The sequence below is a fragment of the Maylandia zebra genome, linkage group LG15 (genome assembly GCF_041146795.1).
Source record: "Maylandia zebra isolate NMK-2024a linkage group LG15, Mzebra_GT3a, whole genome shotgun sequence".
NCBI classification, from domain to species: domain Eukaryota; kingdom Metazoa; phylum Chordata; class Actinopteri; order Cichliformes; family Cichlidae; genus Maylandia; species Maylandia zebra.
In genome coordinates, this window is record NC_135181.1 from 40735230 (window position 1) to 40751928 (window position 16699).

The window sequence follows — 16699 nt, forward strand, 5'->3', positions numbered from 1 at the left end:
AAACTCATGTGAAAATACCGAAACACATACTACAAATCAAAGCTCTGTTGTAGCAAAGATAAACCAAAGTATTTTTAAACTTGATACTTTACTGGAGTCATTCCCAAACTTTGGCCCAAATTCAAATCTTAAATTCTTCCAAAACTCCTTCTAACCTTTACTTTGTCTTAACGTCTTTTATTACTTTTGCCACGCGACAGCCACTGCTCTACTGTGACTCCCCCAATGATGAGACATAAAACAGAATTTATATTCCATGGCTTTATTAAATATGTTTGCTATTTAAAATATAAATATTTTGTGGTAATTGTAAAATAAATTCCAAAATTGAATAATAAAAAAATCATAGGGGGTCATATGTTGAGTTTCTCTCTGTATGTATTATTGTAGGGTCTACCTTACAATATAAAGCGCCCTGAGGTGACTGTTGTTGTGATTTGGTGCTGTATAAATAAAATTGAATTAAATTGAATTGAAATAGCTGAAAAACACATTAAAAATAAAACAGATCAAATATCAAATCTATGCATTACAGGAAATAACTGATACTTTCACTGTATAAGTGCAATCGGGCATAAAAACGAAAGCGTCAAAGAAACTGCAAACTGGTCCTTTGGTGTCAAACAAACCTAATTCGTTCATGGCTCGTCGAAACTCCTCTTCGAAGGAGAGCTTCATGATGGCGCACATGGCCTGACAGATTTGAGGGTCCACGGGTTCAGGGATATCTGTGGAGAAAAACAAGATGTTTAACTTAATCCACATAAGTTTGCGTTATTTTGAACATGTCGTTTTGGTTTCATCAGATTTACTGGAACTTGGATCACTGGTGGTTTTGTCTGTATCTATAGATTTATAGATTTTTGTCCTCTACTGTAGGATACAACTAATGTAACATGTAAGTTTGTTTATCTTTAACTGTACAAAAGATGGATGTAGGTGTTGTGATGTCACCCACCAGTTAGTGAACCCCGTTATGTTTTTTTGCTCGGGTTCTGATGTTCAGGTTTTTTTTGTTTGTTTTTTTAAACATGGCTCACCTGTGGTTCTGGTTCCCCCTGGTGAAGGTGTCCCGGCGTGGCTCTCGATCCAGTCCCAGCCACTGTCGCAGTAGGTCCGGATCTGCTCCAGCATGTGCAGGACCTTCATCTCCCGGCGGGCTTGGCCCTCATCCTGCTGTGAGTAAATGATGTTGTGGAGGGCAGCGCTTGCTCTGGACCTGGCCTCACGGCTGCAGCCTGTTGTGGTACCACCCGCTGCTGTCTCACCAGGACCGCTGCCTCCGTCCGGGCCTTCATGCAGAATCTGGACCAGAAGGGGGACGCAGCCAGACTTTCTCATGGCAATGCAGCTGTCCTGAGAGCTGGAGAGAGCCAGTAGAGTCCGGGACATCTCCTCCTTATCTCTGTTAGCCAGCATGGAGAGCAACCAGAAGACCATCTCCACCTGCGGAGGAAACATCAGTAACGATCTTATCCACTTCCACCAGCCATAGTTACAAACTATACAATGACAGGGTACGCTTTTGTAAGTTTCACTCTATAAGTACAATGTTGTAGACATTAATTGAGTTTTTGGTGTGTTGTTACCTTGCTACCACCGTCTGCAGCTTCTGTTCCTGCTGCTGTGGCTGATGATGAGCTGCTGTTCTCTGGTTCTCCAGCAGGGGGCTTCTCGGCACCAGAGAGCTGCACACAGAAAGACAGAAGAAGAAAAATGCATAAAGATGGTATCTTTGACCTACTTCTAGTCTGATCTCCACCTTTCGCATATACAGCTATACTTTTTGATTTTTTAAATTAATTTCCTTTATCATTATTTAGAAAAAATAAATTATATTTTCAGTTCAGTTTTATTTTTATCATTAACATTATGGGAGATGTTTACCTCAAACAAACCTGTTCAGAACAGGTACTACAATAAACATGGAAGCAGGTGATAAATCTGCAGGTGATAATTTCACATTTTTATTCATGTACAGTAAATATTTGTATACATTTAATTTTAATTTAAGTTATTTATAATAATCATCTTGGTGTGGACACATTGATCGTTGTTTCATATGAAGAAAAATTTGTCTCAAAAATGTTACAAATGCGTTTGGTATGATCCACAAATGTACACAAAGATTCATAAGTGCGTGTTTCAATTCACACAAAAATATAAAGCAATATGAACACATGTAAAACTATTTTACAAATGCATATACCCAAACCTGAATAAATGCTGATCATTTATAATTTATAAATTCATCTTCACAAGTCAGATAATTTTCTCTTTCAAAATGTTTTCTGTGCATACAAATGTCTAAAAAGGTAAAATCCCTCTTGCTCACTTACAGAACCTTAACAACGTGTGCACGAATCGCCTGATATGCACAAATCACATCACATCCCCATGTGGGGTTTTGAGACAAAGTTCACGCTGTCAACAGATCCACAAGTGAAAGCTTCTGTAAAACTGAGACGTCTGGGCTTTATCTGTTTTCCTGCGTTTTTCCAAATAAAGCGAGTGTGTCTTCTAAATAAATAGAGCAACTCGTCACCCCTCTTCTTGGAAAAATACATTTACCAATTACAGGCACACGGTGGGCTGTAAATGTTAATATATGGTTTAAATAAGCTGCTGACACATGCTGATGTGTTCAGGATTAGTCATTAGGCTAACATGAATGTTATAATAAGAAAAGCCATTTGTGTAAGACCCTGCTATTCAAACCTCGTGTTTATGTGGAGCAGCCAAGCTGTATGACATGGAGGTTGGCCTTAAAGGAGGAGGAGCTAAAACAGCTGGTTTCAGACAGGGAATGAACTGAAGGGCTGCAGTAAGCTCAGTAGAGCTAAATAAGGATTATTTTGAACCTTGAATCATGCAAAGCTACTCTAGTAGAGTCCAAGAATTAAAAGATTTGCAAGACAGAGATGAGCAGAATGGGCTGAATATCGGCCAGTGTATCAATGTCAAACTCTATTATTAATGCTCTACGAACCGATTAAAATATTCTACACATCTGCAGAATTTATAGTGAGATTTCTTAGGAAACACTAGACAGAGGACATGTGGATGATGTAGGATCTTTGATGTCTTTACTGTGAAATGTTCATTTAAGAGCCCGTATCACAATCTTCTTGCATCCATTTGTTCTAATTTCTTTGTGAGGACCTTTATTTCCTAAGAGCTTCCCCTAAACCAGAGCATGAACCCTAAAACCAGGTCTGACCCTTCACACCTGAGTCCGCTGAAGGTCTGTCCAGCAGTGAAAACCAGACCCTCCTCACCAGGTCTAAACCTCACACTGGTCCTCACACAGATAGACATCCACTCACAAACACACAGCTTCATTTGGATTCACAGACTGAAACCTTCAGAGACTCCCATCAAAGACCCCCCCCTTTCATCCCATCACCATGGTAACGCCTAGGGGTGTGATGTGTGAGCCAAAGACTGTCTACAGACAAAGCGGTGTGTGTGTGTGTGTGTGTGTGTGTGTGTGTGTGTGTGTGTGTGTGTGTGTGTGTGTGTGTGTGTTAATCTCTTTTTTCCTCCTGAATATTTTTCCGTCCTCCAGTTGGACAGACTGAATCTTTGGCTCGGATCCAAACATCCTCCAACACGAGCAGCTGCAACGTGACGAGAAAATGGCGGACAGCATGCGGCGGAGATAAAACATGATCACTTTCATTCACTATGAGGGAGGACGACCACCTCTAGCAAGACTAAAACACATAAACACTCAAACACTATTTTGAAACCTTTCAGCCTTAGACCGGCCATCCAGGTGCTGCACAATCATCCACAGAGTCAGAGACTGTGAGATAGGCTACTGCCACCATCAGGTCACGCTGAGCTTTTGCCACAAGAATCTTATTAAAGACGCCTCTCAGAACATTTTTATGGACTGCTCTTTCTGTAATCTTTTTATCATCTGTTTTTAATCCCCTGTAAAGTTATAAATCCTTTTAAAAAGACATTCATGTTTCAAATTTATGAGCAACACAAAATAAATTCCTTCTGTCTCTACTGTTGTCATGGAGACAGATATCTTTAAACCTGGATAAATAAAACCAGGACAGATCCTGAATCCCAAAGCAGGAGAAGAGCTGGAGCTGTTGTAATTTGGGTGAATTGACCCTTTTAATGAGGTGATATTTGTTAGTACTGTCTGGCATCCACGTATCCATTTCTGTGGTCTCATTATTCTCAGAGGGAGGCAGAGCAGAGAAAAGAAGCACCGATTCGCTCTCTTTATCTCAGACACACTTGCTCAGTGCCAACCCTGCAGCTTGGCAACAGCCAATCGTAACGCAGCTCTGAGCTACATAAAAAAACAGGTTTCTCTGCACAGCAACGAGTGGAAGCTGAAGAGCAGGAGAGCGGAGCTGCTTAAAATCTGTTCTGTCTGTTTTTATTTTTTCTTCACTCTCTGATGCATTTTAAGAAATAACACTTTCTCATAGGAGCCACAAATGAAAGGTTTTCACCTAATTGACACACAGCTGGCAGATCACTGATAAACTGATGGGTCTACAGAGTTTTTCAAATAAGTTCAGGTTTGCTGCAATCACCAACAATCCTTCTTTATAAAGCTGAATTTCTTTACTCATATAATTTTTTATACATTTTTCTAGTGTCAGAAAAAAGTAAAATCAAATCAAAAGGTCCCGAGTTTGTTGTTATAAAGAACCATTAAACGAACAAGTATTTACATTTCAGATAGATATAAGCAGTATCTGCTGGGCTGAAAAATCAGTTAAAATCACCAGCGTGAGCTTGCAGAACCCAGCAGGCAGGACATAGGATCAGCTTTTTGAGTCACTCATTTGGCAGAAGGCTCAGTCCATCTGGACCAATACCTCACAAAAACAGTTTCTTTCCATCTGCAGTTGGAAAGAACTTTTAATTAACATGTTACACTTATATGCACTTATTTTTTAATAATTTTGCACATTGGACACACTTTGAGGTCCAGGCAGCGCCTTCGATTAGCTGATGCCAGCCATAGTGGACAGCTAGCATCTACAGCTGCTTGTGTCAGCATCCAGGTGTGAATAAGAGGCAACACCTCGAATCAAGTTTAAGCCTTAGTCTCATTTAAACAGGTGACTCATTTTTAAAAAACATTATCCCTGGTACAGTTGCTAAGATGGAAAGTTTAGCTGCAGAGACCAAAACTGGCTGTAAATGTGTTTATTTCTGCTGTAAAGTTGGTCATTCTAAAAATGCGTGTTTTTGAGGATTAACTTCCTTTTCAAAGCCGCCACATGCAGCCATTAGAGGAACTGCAGCCTTCCACTCTTAATCTGTGGCTTCTTTTTCCAGCTCTGGAGGCTAATGCTCAGTAAACATGAGCTATCCCATTTTTTAAAAATGCAAAAGTAAGTAATGAAAATTAATATGCAAAATGCTTAGCATCATAAATATAAGATGCCAGGATTTAGTTTTATTGGGAAAAATATAACTGCTACATCTCACTTCACATCTGACCAAATACTAACACTTGACTGATAAATCATTTTTGTTTCGGTTTAGCTGTAAAGCTGCACTGACTGACCTTTATCAGAAATGAGTTTAAAGCACCTTTGAGATACAAACAGTTTTTGCTCAGTTATTGAACTGAATATCTAATTTCTGGGATTTTCTTATGGAGCACTTGGTTCCACATCAAAGACTGTTTATGTGTGAAGAAAGAAAGTCTGGGAAGAAACATTGTTATTGCTTTTTGTATTGCATCCAATGGTCTGCTGTCAAACATTTGTTGTGCATAAGAATGCCGACCAGTTGTGCAGGTAAAATAATAATAATAATATTTTAAATTTCAGGCCATGTTACTGGACTGGACTGCTGTGTACATTGATGGTCAGTGGTAGTCCAACATGTAGTTTCTGCTTCAGGGCACCGGACCATGTGACTACAGCCATGCAACTGAACTTGACTTCATATTTCGTCACAGCAGAAGCAAAGTGGAAGCACTCCCCACAGCCAACCAATCGTCTGCTCTGCAGTAAGGTGAAAACATGGAGACAAACTGGTTGAACCAGAAACCAGTTCAGAAATGCAAGAAAACCAGAGGGAGACACAGATTTACAGCAGAGACAGAGTGTGTGTCTGTGTGTGTGTGTGTGTGTGTGTGTGAGGCCTTGGTGTTTTGTTTTCAAATCTTTTCGTGGTTCGCAAATGAAAAAAGAAGAAACGTGAAGCAGATGTGAGTATTTCAATGAGACGCTGTTGTTAAGAGTAGATTATTGGATTAACTCCTAACAAGCCTAAACATGACCTGAGATTTACCAACTACGTATGAACGCGCTTTCTGTTTCTGTGAAATCTGGATTCACAAAATCATATGATTCAAGTATTTCTTTAAAAGGACCGAATCAGCTGTTTAGACAGGAAATGGTCGTATTTTTAAATGCAGCAGACTGAATATTAATATCTGTCATTCAGAGCTCAGGAGAAATTTACCAGTTACTTTCTTTCTGTCCAGAAGAAACATTTTAGTTCCTGAAAATTTTTTAGAGAACATGTATTTTGTTATTTGTCATTGTTTAGCTAGAATTGGGTTAGAGAGGAAGTAGTCTGAGCAAACTACCCCGGGTTCCCCTTTCACCAGACCAGAAGGGATTTAGAATCCTTACTTTGACCTGGAAAATCTCCCTTTGGAGGCATCCAGATGGCATCCTGGTCAGACACTTGAAGAGCCCTGCTGTCTCCTTAAAATCCTTTTATTAGCAGTGCTACAGTCAGAAATCAAATTTATCATTTCCACACATGTCTGTTCGTACAGGTGATCCCCACAGCCTAAATATCAATATCTTAAAGATTGCTGTGAACACGTCACAAGGATTAAAGAGTTTCACAGAACAACAAAATGAGCCACAGTGAAAAACCTTCAGAGCAACAGGATGAGACAGAGACTGACATACACGAGGACGACAAACTTCACCTAGAGGACTGTAACGGTAAAGATGATCAGGCGAGAGATTTACTCAAGACGAGTCAGACGGAGAAAAGGTCGGTCAGCCCGCTCACTCTTTTCAAAGAGGACTTGAGCCAGTTCAAGGAAGGACTGTTGAAAGTGTTCAAGGACAAAGACACAAATCCTAAAACAACACAGCCACCAGAAAAGCCGACCAGCACTCTGACTCTGCTCAAAGAGGACTTGAATCATTTCAAAGAAGACATCTCCAGCATCTTCAGAATCGGCCTTTCAAAGGAGCATGAAGACAAAGATGGTGCTGCAAAGCTAGATTCCTCCAACGCTGTCAAGATAAAAGCCACTAAAGCTGAAAGAAGTGACGAGTCCCTCCTGAATCTGTTCAAGAGAAGTAATCTTTCAAAGATTACCCCCAAAACAAACGATCGTCAGGAAGTTAGGAAGACACTCCCAGTAAAGGCAGAGGAACAAACGGATAATGGATTTACCAACAAAAACCCAATTAGCACCGAGGAAACTAATAACAATACGACGGAGAGGCTGAACGACTCAGGCGACAGCAAGCTGGATGCAAATGTTTCCCAGGAGGTAACTGAGAGGAGGAAGGCTTCCTCTGAAACACAACAGAGCCAGGAGGCGATGCATGCATCAGAGAAAGGTGCGTCCTGCTTTAAACCCCCCCCCCCACACACACATGTTTACAGTCAAACTCTACCACAGCTTCTGGTTTTTATTATTTTGTCATATTCATATGTGTGTTTGTGCGTCTGATGAAAATTGAAGGTAAATTAAATTTTTTTTTCTTCATTCAGCTTCAAATGAATCAAATCTGCTGAAGTTGTTTAAACAATTAGATGAAACAGATGGATCGAAATCTTCATTTGATTATTTTTCTATTCATTTATTTTCTTCAGTTGATCAGTTAAGTGAGAACGGGAAGGGGGGACATGACTCGTCAGCGCCGTCAGGAGAGGAAGAGGAAGAAGATGAACCTTCAGAAACAGTTCAGTGTCCTTTGATGTCTAGGCTCACTTTGATCGCTGTGGGAAACACCGACAAAGCAGACCTCAAGTGAGCCAAACCATTTCAAACATTCGATCTCCAAATAGATGTAATTGCAACGCTGATCAGATGTTACATGTTTTTTATGCTGTGACTGTTTCTGGTCTTTTAGGGAGTTGCCAGGAGGACACCTGTGGGCACTGAAAAACTGTAATTGTACCTCTGCTTCTTTAATGTCTCTGTGTCTTTAAAGGCCACTTTAAAACCCTTTCATTTCCAATACCTTAATTTTTCTACACAATCTCCTGGTAATGTTCTCCCTGAATAATAGTTCCAATCTAGCTGTGAGATTTTGGGATATTTGACAGGGTGGTATCGCAGCCTATAATCATTAAGTACTGACTCTAATTTCCTTCAAGAAAAAACACTTTTTAAAGTAAAGACCATTAAATGTAATTACTCATTCTGAGAATGGCTGTTCATGAGGTGGTCATGTCCCAAGCTCAGTCCCGGGCTAATCAGCTTCTCCTGTTTCACCTTCAGTTGCCCACTACCTGACCCTTGACCCCAACACTGCCAACTCTGAGATCCTTCTAACTGACAGTAACAGGAAGGCAACTCGTGTCTGGTCAGACCATCAATACTCGGAGCATCCGGAGCGGTTTGAGTTCTGTCCTCAGGTCCTGTGCAGGGAGGGACTGCTCGACAAGGTGTACTGGGAGGTGGAGTGGAGAGGTGGTGCTGACATCGGTGTCACCTACAACAACATCTCTAGAGATGGAGACACAGTGAACTGCCTGCTGGGACACAACGAGCGTTCCTGGACTGTGGAGTGCGCAGAGGGAAGCTACACTCCGTGTCACAACAGAAAGAGGTTAAAGTCGCTCTCACCTGAGAACTTCACCCACAGAATTGGTATCTACCTAAACTGGCCTGCAGGCGCTCTGTCCTTCTACTGCGTCTCTCAGGACATGATGGTCCACCTCCACACTTTCAGCTGCGCCTTTACTGAGCCACTGTACCCGGGGTTCTGGGTGTGGGCATACAATGGCTCAGTGTCTCTCTGTCATGTGGAGTTGGAGTGGGAACATGCACTAAAGTGACAACAGGACGACCCCAGGATACCCAAATGAGACTTTTCTCATGGCTGAGAGCATCATGTGGAGTTATTCATCAGTGTTACTCATTGTTGGAGCAATGCAGTCTACCTCCATGCTGTAGGAGAACTTCTGAGGGCAAATTTTCAGGGGAGTGGGACCATGGGGCGGGGCTTCAGAGGTAGATTGGGGGCGGGGTTTCAGAAGTTGGACAACGCAGTGAGAGCAGTGATGCAAAAACTATACCCACAGCTTTGCAAATAACACGTTATGTGATGAAACATCAAACTACATCGATATAAACACGACTTCCTTATTCTGTCTGAATTCATGCTGATATCGTTTCAAAAATCACGACACTGGATCACAGCAATCATGAATACTAACCTTTCCTGCTTTTTTCTAGCAACAGATTTTTACACATTTCTGCTGTTGGTCACCCACAAGAAAAAAATCCACCAGCATCAGACACCAGAAGCCTCAGCTGACCAATCACAGCTCTTATAGTTGCCATGTGACATCTCTGCATCCAATTAAAGCGTCTACAGAATTCATCACTAACACATTTAATGCACAAATATCCTGTGGATTCACACACTGCTGTGTGTGTGTTAGAGTGTACAGTATATCTGACCTGCAGCTGGCTCTCCTGACTCCCTCGGGCCTCCTGCAGCTCTTTCTCCAGCTGCTCTAGACGAGCAACACGCTTCTGCAACACACACACAGACACACACATTTCAGATGCATCCAGATGTCTTTTTTCCACCAGCAGTTGTCGCTGACACAGCTCATGGGCAGAAATCTCTAGTCGCTGTAGTTTATAATCTAATTATTCTGACATGTCATCATGAATACCGGGACTGATGACTCAAGCTGTGGATTTGCACTTTATTCACGGCCATTTTGTTCCCACGACGAACCCTCTGCGTGGATTAGGGTTCTCACGATAATTCACTTCAGTTATATTACTGTGATATCCAGGGTTAAAAAAGAAAGTAACAATGTTGGCTATCGCATGGCTCATCAAGAGTTACATTTGACATGGGGTTTCTGAGAGATTTGCCTACTATAATATACCCGTTCACAGCAGCTGTTTAAATTCATGGAGGCTTTGACTTTGCTTCATTACACATGTGAACTGTTTGTGATGTGGACGCTAACACAGGTGGGAAAGCAGCTGACTGCCTACTAGGCCTCACATCCACTTGCTGGCAGTTACTGAAGTTGACCTGTTTGCCGTATTCGTACTGTTGATGACACATTTCAGTGCAGTTATGTGACAGATAATCGGACACACTGTGAGGTTAATTATACTAATAAAGATGTGTGAGAAATTCTGGTGGTTACTTAGGACTGACTGGCAGGTGTGTGTTTGTGTGATGAACCTACACGTTTGGGCCAAACTCAGACAGCACTAGCTAGTTTATCCAAACACGACCTACAGCGGTGGCCAAACTTCAGAAACGGACTTCATAAAACTATGGAAATGTCAATGTCCAGTGTTTGGCTTCTTTCAGTTGTTATTAAGGAAACTGAGTTGATCAAACTCACCTGCGTCCTGTGAACCACCTCATCACTGGTGCCGAAGCGTTCCTCCATCACAGACCGGATCTTCTGAGCATCGAACTCCAGCTTCTGCCGGATCATGTCTATCTGTAGTGAAAACTGTAGCAGCAGAAACACACCGAGGTCAGAGGTCAAAGGTTTCTCTGATTACTGGACAAAATAACAAGTCCATGTATGAGTAAAAACACCCAAAGGTTGCATTTCTGTGGTTATATCCTTTATTATATCAATAAACTCTCACCGTGTCAATGCGTGGCAGCTGGGCCAGTTTCTGTGACAGCTCCTCAAGCTGGCTGAAGAACCAGCAGCGCTCCCTCTCTTCTCGGTCAATTTCCCCCAGCAGGAGGTCCCTGTAGATAGTTGTAACCGTTATTATTATATCATAACCATACATCATAACACTGACAGGCTAAAACCTGATTAGCATCAAGTAAGGCGGAGCTTATTGCCATTCGTTTGGTGGCTACATCAGATGAAAAGCTCTTCATCTTAACTACCATGGAACAAGTTACATTAGCCTGCAGGTCTAATTTCCTTTTAGAAAAAGTTTTTTTTTTGGACATTTCACAATTAAACACTACTTATATTGTGTTATTATACATTTCACTATTTAAAATCTTAAAGAATTGCTGATTAATCAGCTCTCTCACACGTTGTGTCATCTGTAAACTCAGATGAAGGCTCTGGGTCCGTGAACTTGACTGTACCAGTCCCATGTGACCTCCCACCCTGAGGTGCCTCAGTTAATATTTATGGAAATCAGCTTACCTCTCCTTGCACAGCTCGTCCAGGTGATGGTCAATCACTCGTCCGTCTGCTCCAGTGATCATAGCAATTTTGGGCGGGGCTCCATCCAGGAAGTGATGCGGCAGGATGACAGCGGCAGTCTTCCCGGCAGACACTGTGCTTTGACAGGATGCCGATCGGTGAGGACTCCTACCTCTGCTTACTGCGGCCATCGAGGAGGAGGAGGAGCACGAGGACGGGGCCAGAGCTAGGTGATCATCTAGTTCTGCACCTCCGCCAACACCTGGCCCCGCCCCTCCTAGGCAGCCTGTCAGCAGCCTCAGGTTATGAGGTTGATGTTTGAGTTCGTAGTAATTGGTGAGGTCCATGTGGAGTTCTGAGGGAGGAGGAGGAGGAGGTGAAGGAGGGTCAAGAGCCATCAGATCAACAACTCAGGCTCTACTTTTAAATCTGGTTTATTTAAAATTGGAATTTCTGCCTATGATGTAACAGCAGCCCCGGGATATTCAGCGTTTGATTTTAGAATTACAGTCACTATCTTTTATTCGTCAATAATACTCTTCAGCATATTTATACTCACATTTTTTGCAATATTTCTGCATAAAATTATTTTGTTAAAGGACTTATACTGTGTTTAATCCATTAAGTGTCCGCACTGACAGAGGCGAGGCTCAGGGCAGCTGTGGCTACAATGTAGCTGCCATCACCAGTGTGTGGATGGGTGGATGTGTAAAGCGCTTTGGGGTCCTTAGGGATTAAGTAAAGCGCTACATAAATACAGGCCATTTACATCTGGTCATTTCTATGCAGGTGATAGGCTTGTCTTCATTTTGCTTATTGTGATCTAACATTATATTTAAGGAAAAAAAACAACAAACGTCTCCACTTTTTTCAGACTTTAACAGCAAATCTGTTTTTTCTTTGGATGTTTTGGTGTTTAAATGCTAAATTTCTGTGACTCATAAAACGTGTAAACAAAAATATTCTGTCATTAGCAACAATCTATTTTTTATTTAAATGCTCTGTCATAAAATCTGTCATCTGTCTGTCCCCGGCTGGCTTTCACTGGTTACCAGTACCATAAATAATACTAAAGCACTCTATTTTTTAACTGGACCACCACTTTTAAGTTTGTATGGTTACATTTGAAGTAAAGTTGTCTAAATTCAGCATTAATGCAGCTAAACTGTTGGTTTTATGTTTATTAATTAGACTGATTTAATTTCAGTTGTGTAGCTGAGTTGACAGACAGCTGAAGTCTATAAACACATCTGTCAGCTGGAAATGAACAAATTCCTGTCCAGACAAAGTAATTGACAATAACTGGCTATTTAACTGAATGAGGCCTGGCTTGCTGGAGCCAATCAGATTAGCTGAATGAGTCAATCTGCTTTCTCTGTAAGTGATGATTAGTCTCACTGGAGGCTCTGAGCTCTGAGCTTCACACACCAGCAGAGTCAGGTAGGTGCAACCGGGACAGAAATTAGAAGGAAAATTACAACAATTAAGGGGGAAATGTAGTCTCCAGATGTACAGTGACTAAACAGACAGTTATAACCTTCTCTCACTGTGATTTTAAAGCAAATTATTGTCAACATAAACCATTTTTTCTAAATCCAGAAAAAAGGGACGAGCAAATCTGAACCTGGTTCTCAAGTTGTAATGTTGTTCAATATGAGGGGAACTTTCTGGGGGTGAACATCCCAAGTTCCTTAAATGGTTCCTAGAAAATGGTCCTCAGGCAGAAACAATCCTCAAATTACAAAAAAGTCAAGCCAGATTTCGACCTTTAAGCTGGTGCAGCACGTCGCTCCTTCCAGACGATGCCAGGGTCCCTGCCTCCTGTTCCAGCTTACTCTGCAGTTGTTTCAGCACCTCCTAAGAAGAAAACAACATGAATGTATCCGGGTGAAACTCCACAAAAGACATTTCCAGGTCAAAAGGTCACTTCCTTGTCAGGGGCTGGGTCTGAGACCCAGTGTTTTGTGTTATCATTCATCTTTGATTTCATCGTGGTTTATCTCTGCTAGTGTTTTGGTTTCCTTTTTGTATTTCTAACTAGTATTTCTTGATTTCTAGTCTTTAGGTTGTGTTTCTGTGCCTCCCCTGTGTTCGGTGTTTCTACTCTGTGCCTTCCTGTCCCACGTTTCAGGTCTCTGTTCTCTTGTCTTCCTTGTCATCCTTGCCTCTGTGTTTGTGTGTTTCCGGTTTTACTTTGAAAGTCTGGTTTCTGCTTTGCTTCCTTTGTCTTGTTATGTCAGATTAGCTCCAGCTGTGCCTCCCCAGGTGTTTCCACTTCCCTCATTATAAACCCTTGTGTGTATTTAAGTCCTCTGTCTCCTTCTCTTCATGTCAGGTTGTCTGTTGTCTTCATGTCAAGTCATGCTCACAGAGTCTTGTTTTCTGCTGTCGTACTTGTGTTTGGATTATTTCACAGTCATGTTTTTGGATGTTCCTGTTCAGTTTCATGTTGTCTCTTGTCCTCATTTTCATGGTTAGTTTTATTTTTCCAGTTTAGATTTTAGTTTAGTTCTTTGTTTTGTCTCGCCTTGTTTGGCTATCTTTTCATCAGCCTAAATAAACGTCTTGCTTTTTATTATACTTAGTTTCCTCTCCTCAGCTTCGCAAACACTTCCCTCCTGATCTCGTTCTTCTTGGTCTCATCTACTAAAAAAATACACTCGCTACAGTAAAGTGATTAATTGTAACATTGAGTGGTGAGTGTTTTTAAATGAGTGTTAGATGTAATAATTCCTATGCTGGATTTGTATTTAAGGTCAATATAAAACTTCCATAGTGAAATTGCCCATTTAACCTCCTAGGACCTGGCGTCCACATATGTGGAAATTTTGCTCTACAAGGGCCTGATATCCACTTACGAGGACATTATACTGCCTCTATTTTATCAAAATTTAAAACGAATATCCTCAATTAAGCAGTAAAGTATCTTATATATAATAACATAAGCCTTTTGGGGTCCTTCTGTGAGGCGTATTATTGTTGGTCTTGTAGCCTGTAAGGTATATTTGATTTAAAGCGGATTTGATAACAACAAAGAAGCTTCAAACATCACGGAGAAGTCATTTTCCCTCATTTTTAAAGTCCGGTTTTATTCCCACTTTATTCTGTGACCTACTTCTGGAAACTGAAAGAACTGACTAACCCTTTTTTGTGTTTTTGTTGTTGAAGTATACATTAAAACACACTTTCATTACAAACTTGTATTTTAAACGTTTTTGTGTCATTTTGGTATTCATATAGATTGAGCTGTGCACACAGAGAAACATGTCTTCTGTGTTTCTCTGTATGAATTAAAGCTTATATTCAAAATCCAGCAAATCCCACTTACATGGACGTTGTTTTTGCATATTCCAGGAACGTGGAGACAAATGAATGAAATCCGCACAGTGCGAGCAGTGCAGGGATTTTTGTGGTATTAAAAACATTTTCTCTTACAGTCTAGAAAGATTATCCTCCGTGTACAAGCAGGAGCGATTAGTCTCAGTGAAAGCTCTGTTTTACTTCTGCAGTTGACAAAGACTTGGTTTCCCACCAAAATAAATAAAACTCAGCTATTGAATCTCATGAGATCTGTGGTTAAACCACCATGAAGTTACTACTTACAGGTATTAAACTGAATATATTAAAATGACTGGAGTATAAACATTAGTTGCTACATGACACACAGAAATATCTGATGACTGTTAGTGATTTTTTTCAAACTAACCAGACAAAATGATTTTTTTGATTTATCTCCATTTTTATCCTGACTGATGAGATTAATAAACATAAAAAGATAATAATCCCTAAAAGCAGCAGACAAAACGTCACCTCATCACTGATAGAGATAAAAAGCAGAATAAAAAGCAGTCCTTCCTTCTCACCAGCTAGTTGTAATCTATCAGTTTGGATATTAAAGGTGTTTTTATCAGTCGACTTACCTGCTACAGGTGAACTTGGTGCAGCAGTGAACTCTGTGTGTATGTCTGCTCTCTCCGTTCTCTGTCCTGGTTCTGACTAAAACCTGCTGATCTCTGCCTCATAATCTAGCTGCTCTCAGCATCTGGACACGTGAGTCAGTGCGTACATGTGTACATGAACATGTGTGTCTGTGTGCCTGCAGCTGATGGGATTTACATCCAGCAGCCTTTGAGTCTTGGCCTGATTCACAGCCTTCTCGCTCTCAGTGTGAATTTATTCATTATTCTGACATAGAAATAGCTGATTTGATTAAGATGTCTGATTACGGGCTATAAAATTTAAAGGTTTATTTTTTAACATCAGGATTAGCAGTTTGAACAAATAATCCTAAAATAATCTTAATATGAAATCAACAAGCTTAAGAAGAGTACACGTGACCCTGGAACCATGTTATGGACATTTTATGTTCAGCCCAGCTGGTTACTGACATGTCAGATTTTTTATTCTGTTTCGGTGTGCAACTTTGCCAAAACAATGTGGGACTCTGTAGTGACATGTTTAGCCGCATGTTCTCCTTAAATTGCTGGCTGTCTGAGTGGTGTCCCAGAAACGATGTGGGGTTCATAGATAATTGGCAAACCTTCTGGAGGAAACCTGGTCTTGTTAGGAGAGACGGCATCCATCCCACTTTGGATGGAGCAGCTCTCATTTCTAGAAATATGGACAAATTTATTAAACCCCCCAAAATATGACTATCCAGAGTTGGGACCAGGAAGCAGAGTTGCAGTCTTACACGCCTCTCTGTAGCTTCTCTCCTCCTGCTACCCCCCCAAAACCCCATCTCCACAGAGACTGTGTCAGCTCCCATCCATCCATCCATCCATTCGCTTCCGCATATCCTTTTCAGGGTCGCGGGGGGCGCTGGAGCCTATCCCAGCTGTCATAGGGCGAAAGGCGGGGTACACCCTGGACAGGTCGCCAGTCTGTCGCAGGGCTAACACATAGGGACAGACAACCATTCACACTCACATTCACACCTAGTGGCAATTTGGATTATCCAATTAACCTATCCCCACTAGCTGCATGTCTTTGGATGGTGGGAGGAAGCCGGAGTACCCGGAGGGAACCCACGCAAACATGCAAACTCCACACAGAAAGACCCCGGCCTGATGGTGGAATTGAACTCAGGACCTTCTTGCTGTGCGGCAACAGTGCTAACCACCGTGCCACCGTGCTGTGTCAGCTCCCAAAAAGACAAAAAACAAACTAAAAACCAGCAACAAACAACTTAAACATAAACAATCACAAAGAAAGAACAATACAGTATCCACATCTGAACCAAAGAGTAACACAGTGAAATGTGGATTATTAAATATTATGTCTCTCTCCTCGAAGTCTCTGTTAGTACATGACTTAATAATTGATCAACAAATTG

At 41.3% G+C, this 16699-nt stretch overlaps 2 protein-coding genes across 4 annotated transcripts in view; one reads left to right on the top strand and one right to left on the bottom strand.

Moving 5' to 3' along the window:
- The window catches only part of apc2 (APC regulator of WNT signaling pathway 2), a 45518-nt gene that overhangs the window by 10397 nt on the left and 18422 nt on the right, over positions 1–16699 (bottom strand). For 2 of the 3 annotated variants that reach the window (XM_004561539.3, XM_004561538.5), the window contains exons 3-10: positions 13131–13221; positions 11365–11719; positions 10838–10946; positions 10582–10695; positions 9665–9739; positions 1590–1688; positions 1041–1446; positions 630–728 (exon numbers count right to left, since the gene is read on the bottom strand). In XM_004561539.3, coding sequence (XP_004561596.3) covers positions 630–728; positions 1041–1446; positions 1590–1688; positions 9665–9739; positions 10582–10695; positions 10838–10946; positions 11365–11719; positions 13131–13221 — 1348 coding nt within the window. Of the gene's footprint in view, positions 1–629; positions 729–1040; positions 1447–1589; positions 1689–9664; positions 9740–10581; positions 10696–10837; positions 10947–11364; positions 11720–13130; positions 13222–15284; positions 15356–16699 lie in introns of those variants that run through there. The other variant, XM_076874464.1, reaches the window with a different exon arrangement.
- On the top strand, positions 5989–10365 carry LOC101485104 (uncharacterized). The gene is made up of 5 exons (XM_004561537.4): positions 5989–6202; positions 6782–7589; positions 7846–8002; positions 8106–8143; positions 8477–10365. Exons 2-5 carry the CDS (start codon positions 6866–6868, stop codon positions 9034–9036), a joined length of 1479 nt encoding a protein of 492 aa, XP_004561594.3. The 5' UTR covers positions 5989–6202; positions 6782–6865; the 3' UTR covers positions 9037–10365.

Bases quoted from the DNA above. Each gene is read 5' to 3' on its own strand.
- LOC101485104 (XM_004561537.4), top strand. From the start codon at position 6,866: ATGAGCCACAGTGAAAAACCTTCAGAGCAACAGGATGAGACAGAGACT. The intron at 7,590-7,845 runs GTGCGTCCTGCT...TATTTTCTTCAG, and splicing joins GATGCATGCATCAGAGAAAG to TTGATCAGTTAAGTGAGAAC. The intron at 8,144-8,476 runs GTAATTGTACCT...TTTCACCTTCAG, and splicing joins CCTGTGGGCACTGAAAAACT to TTGCCCACTACCTGACCCTT.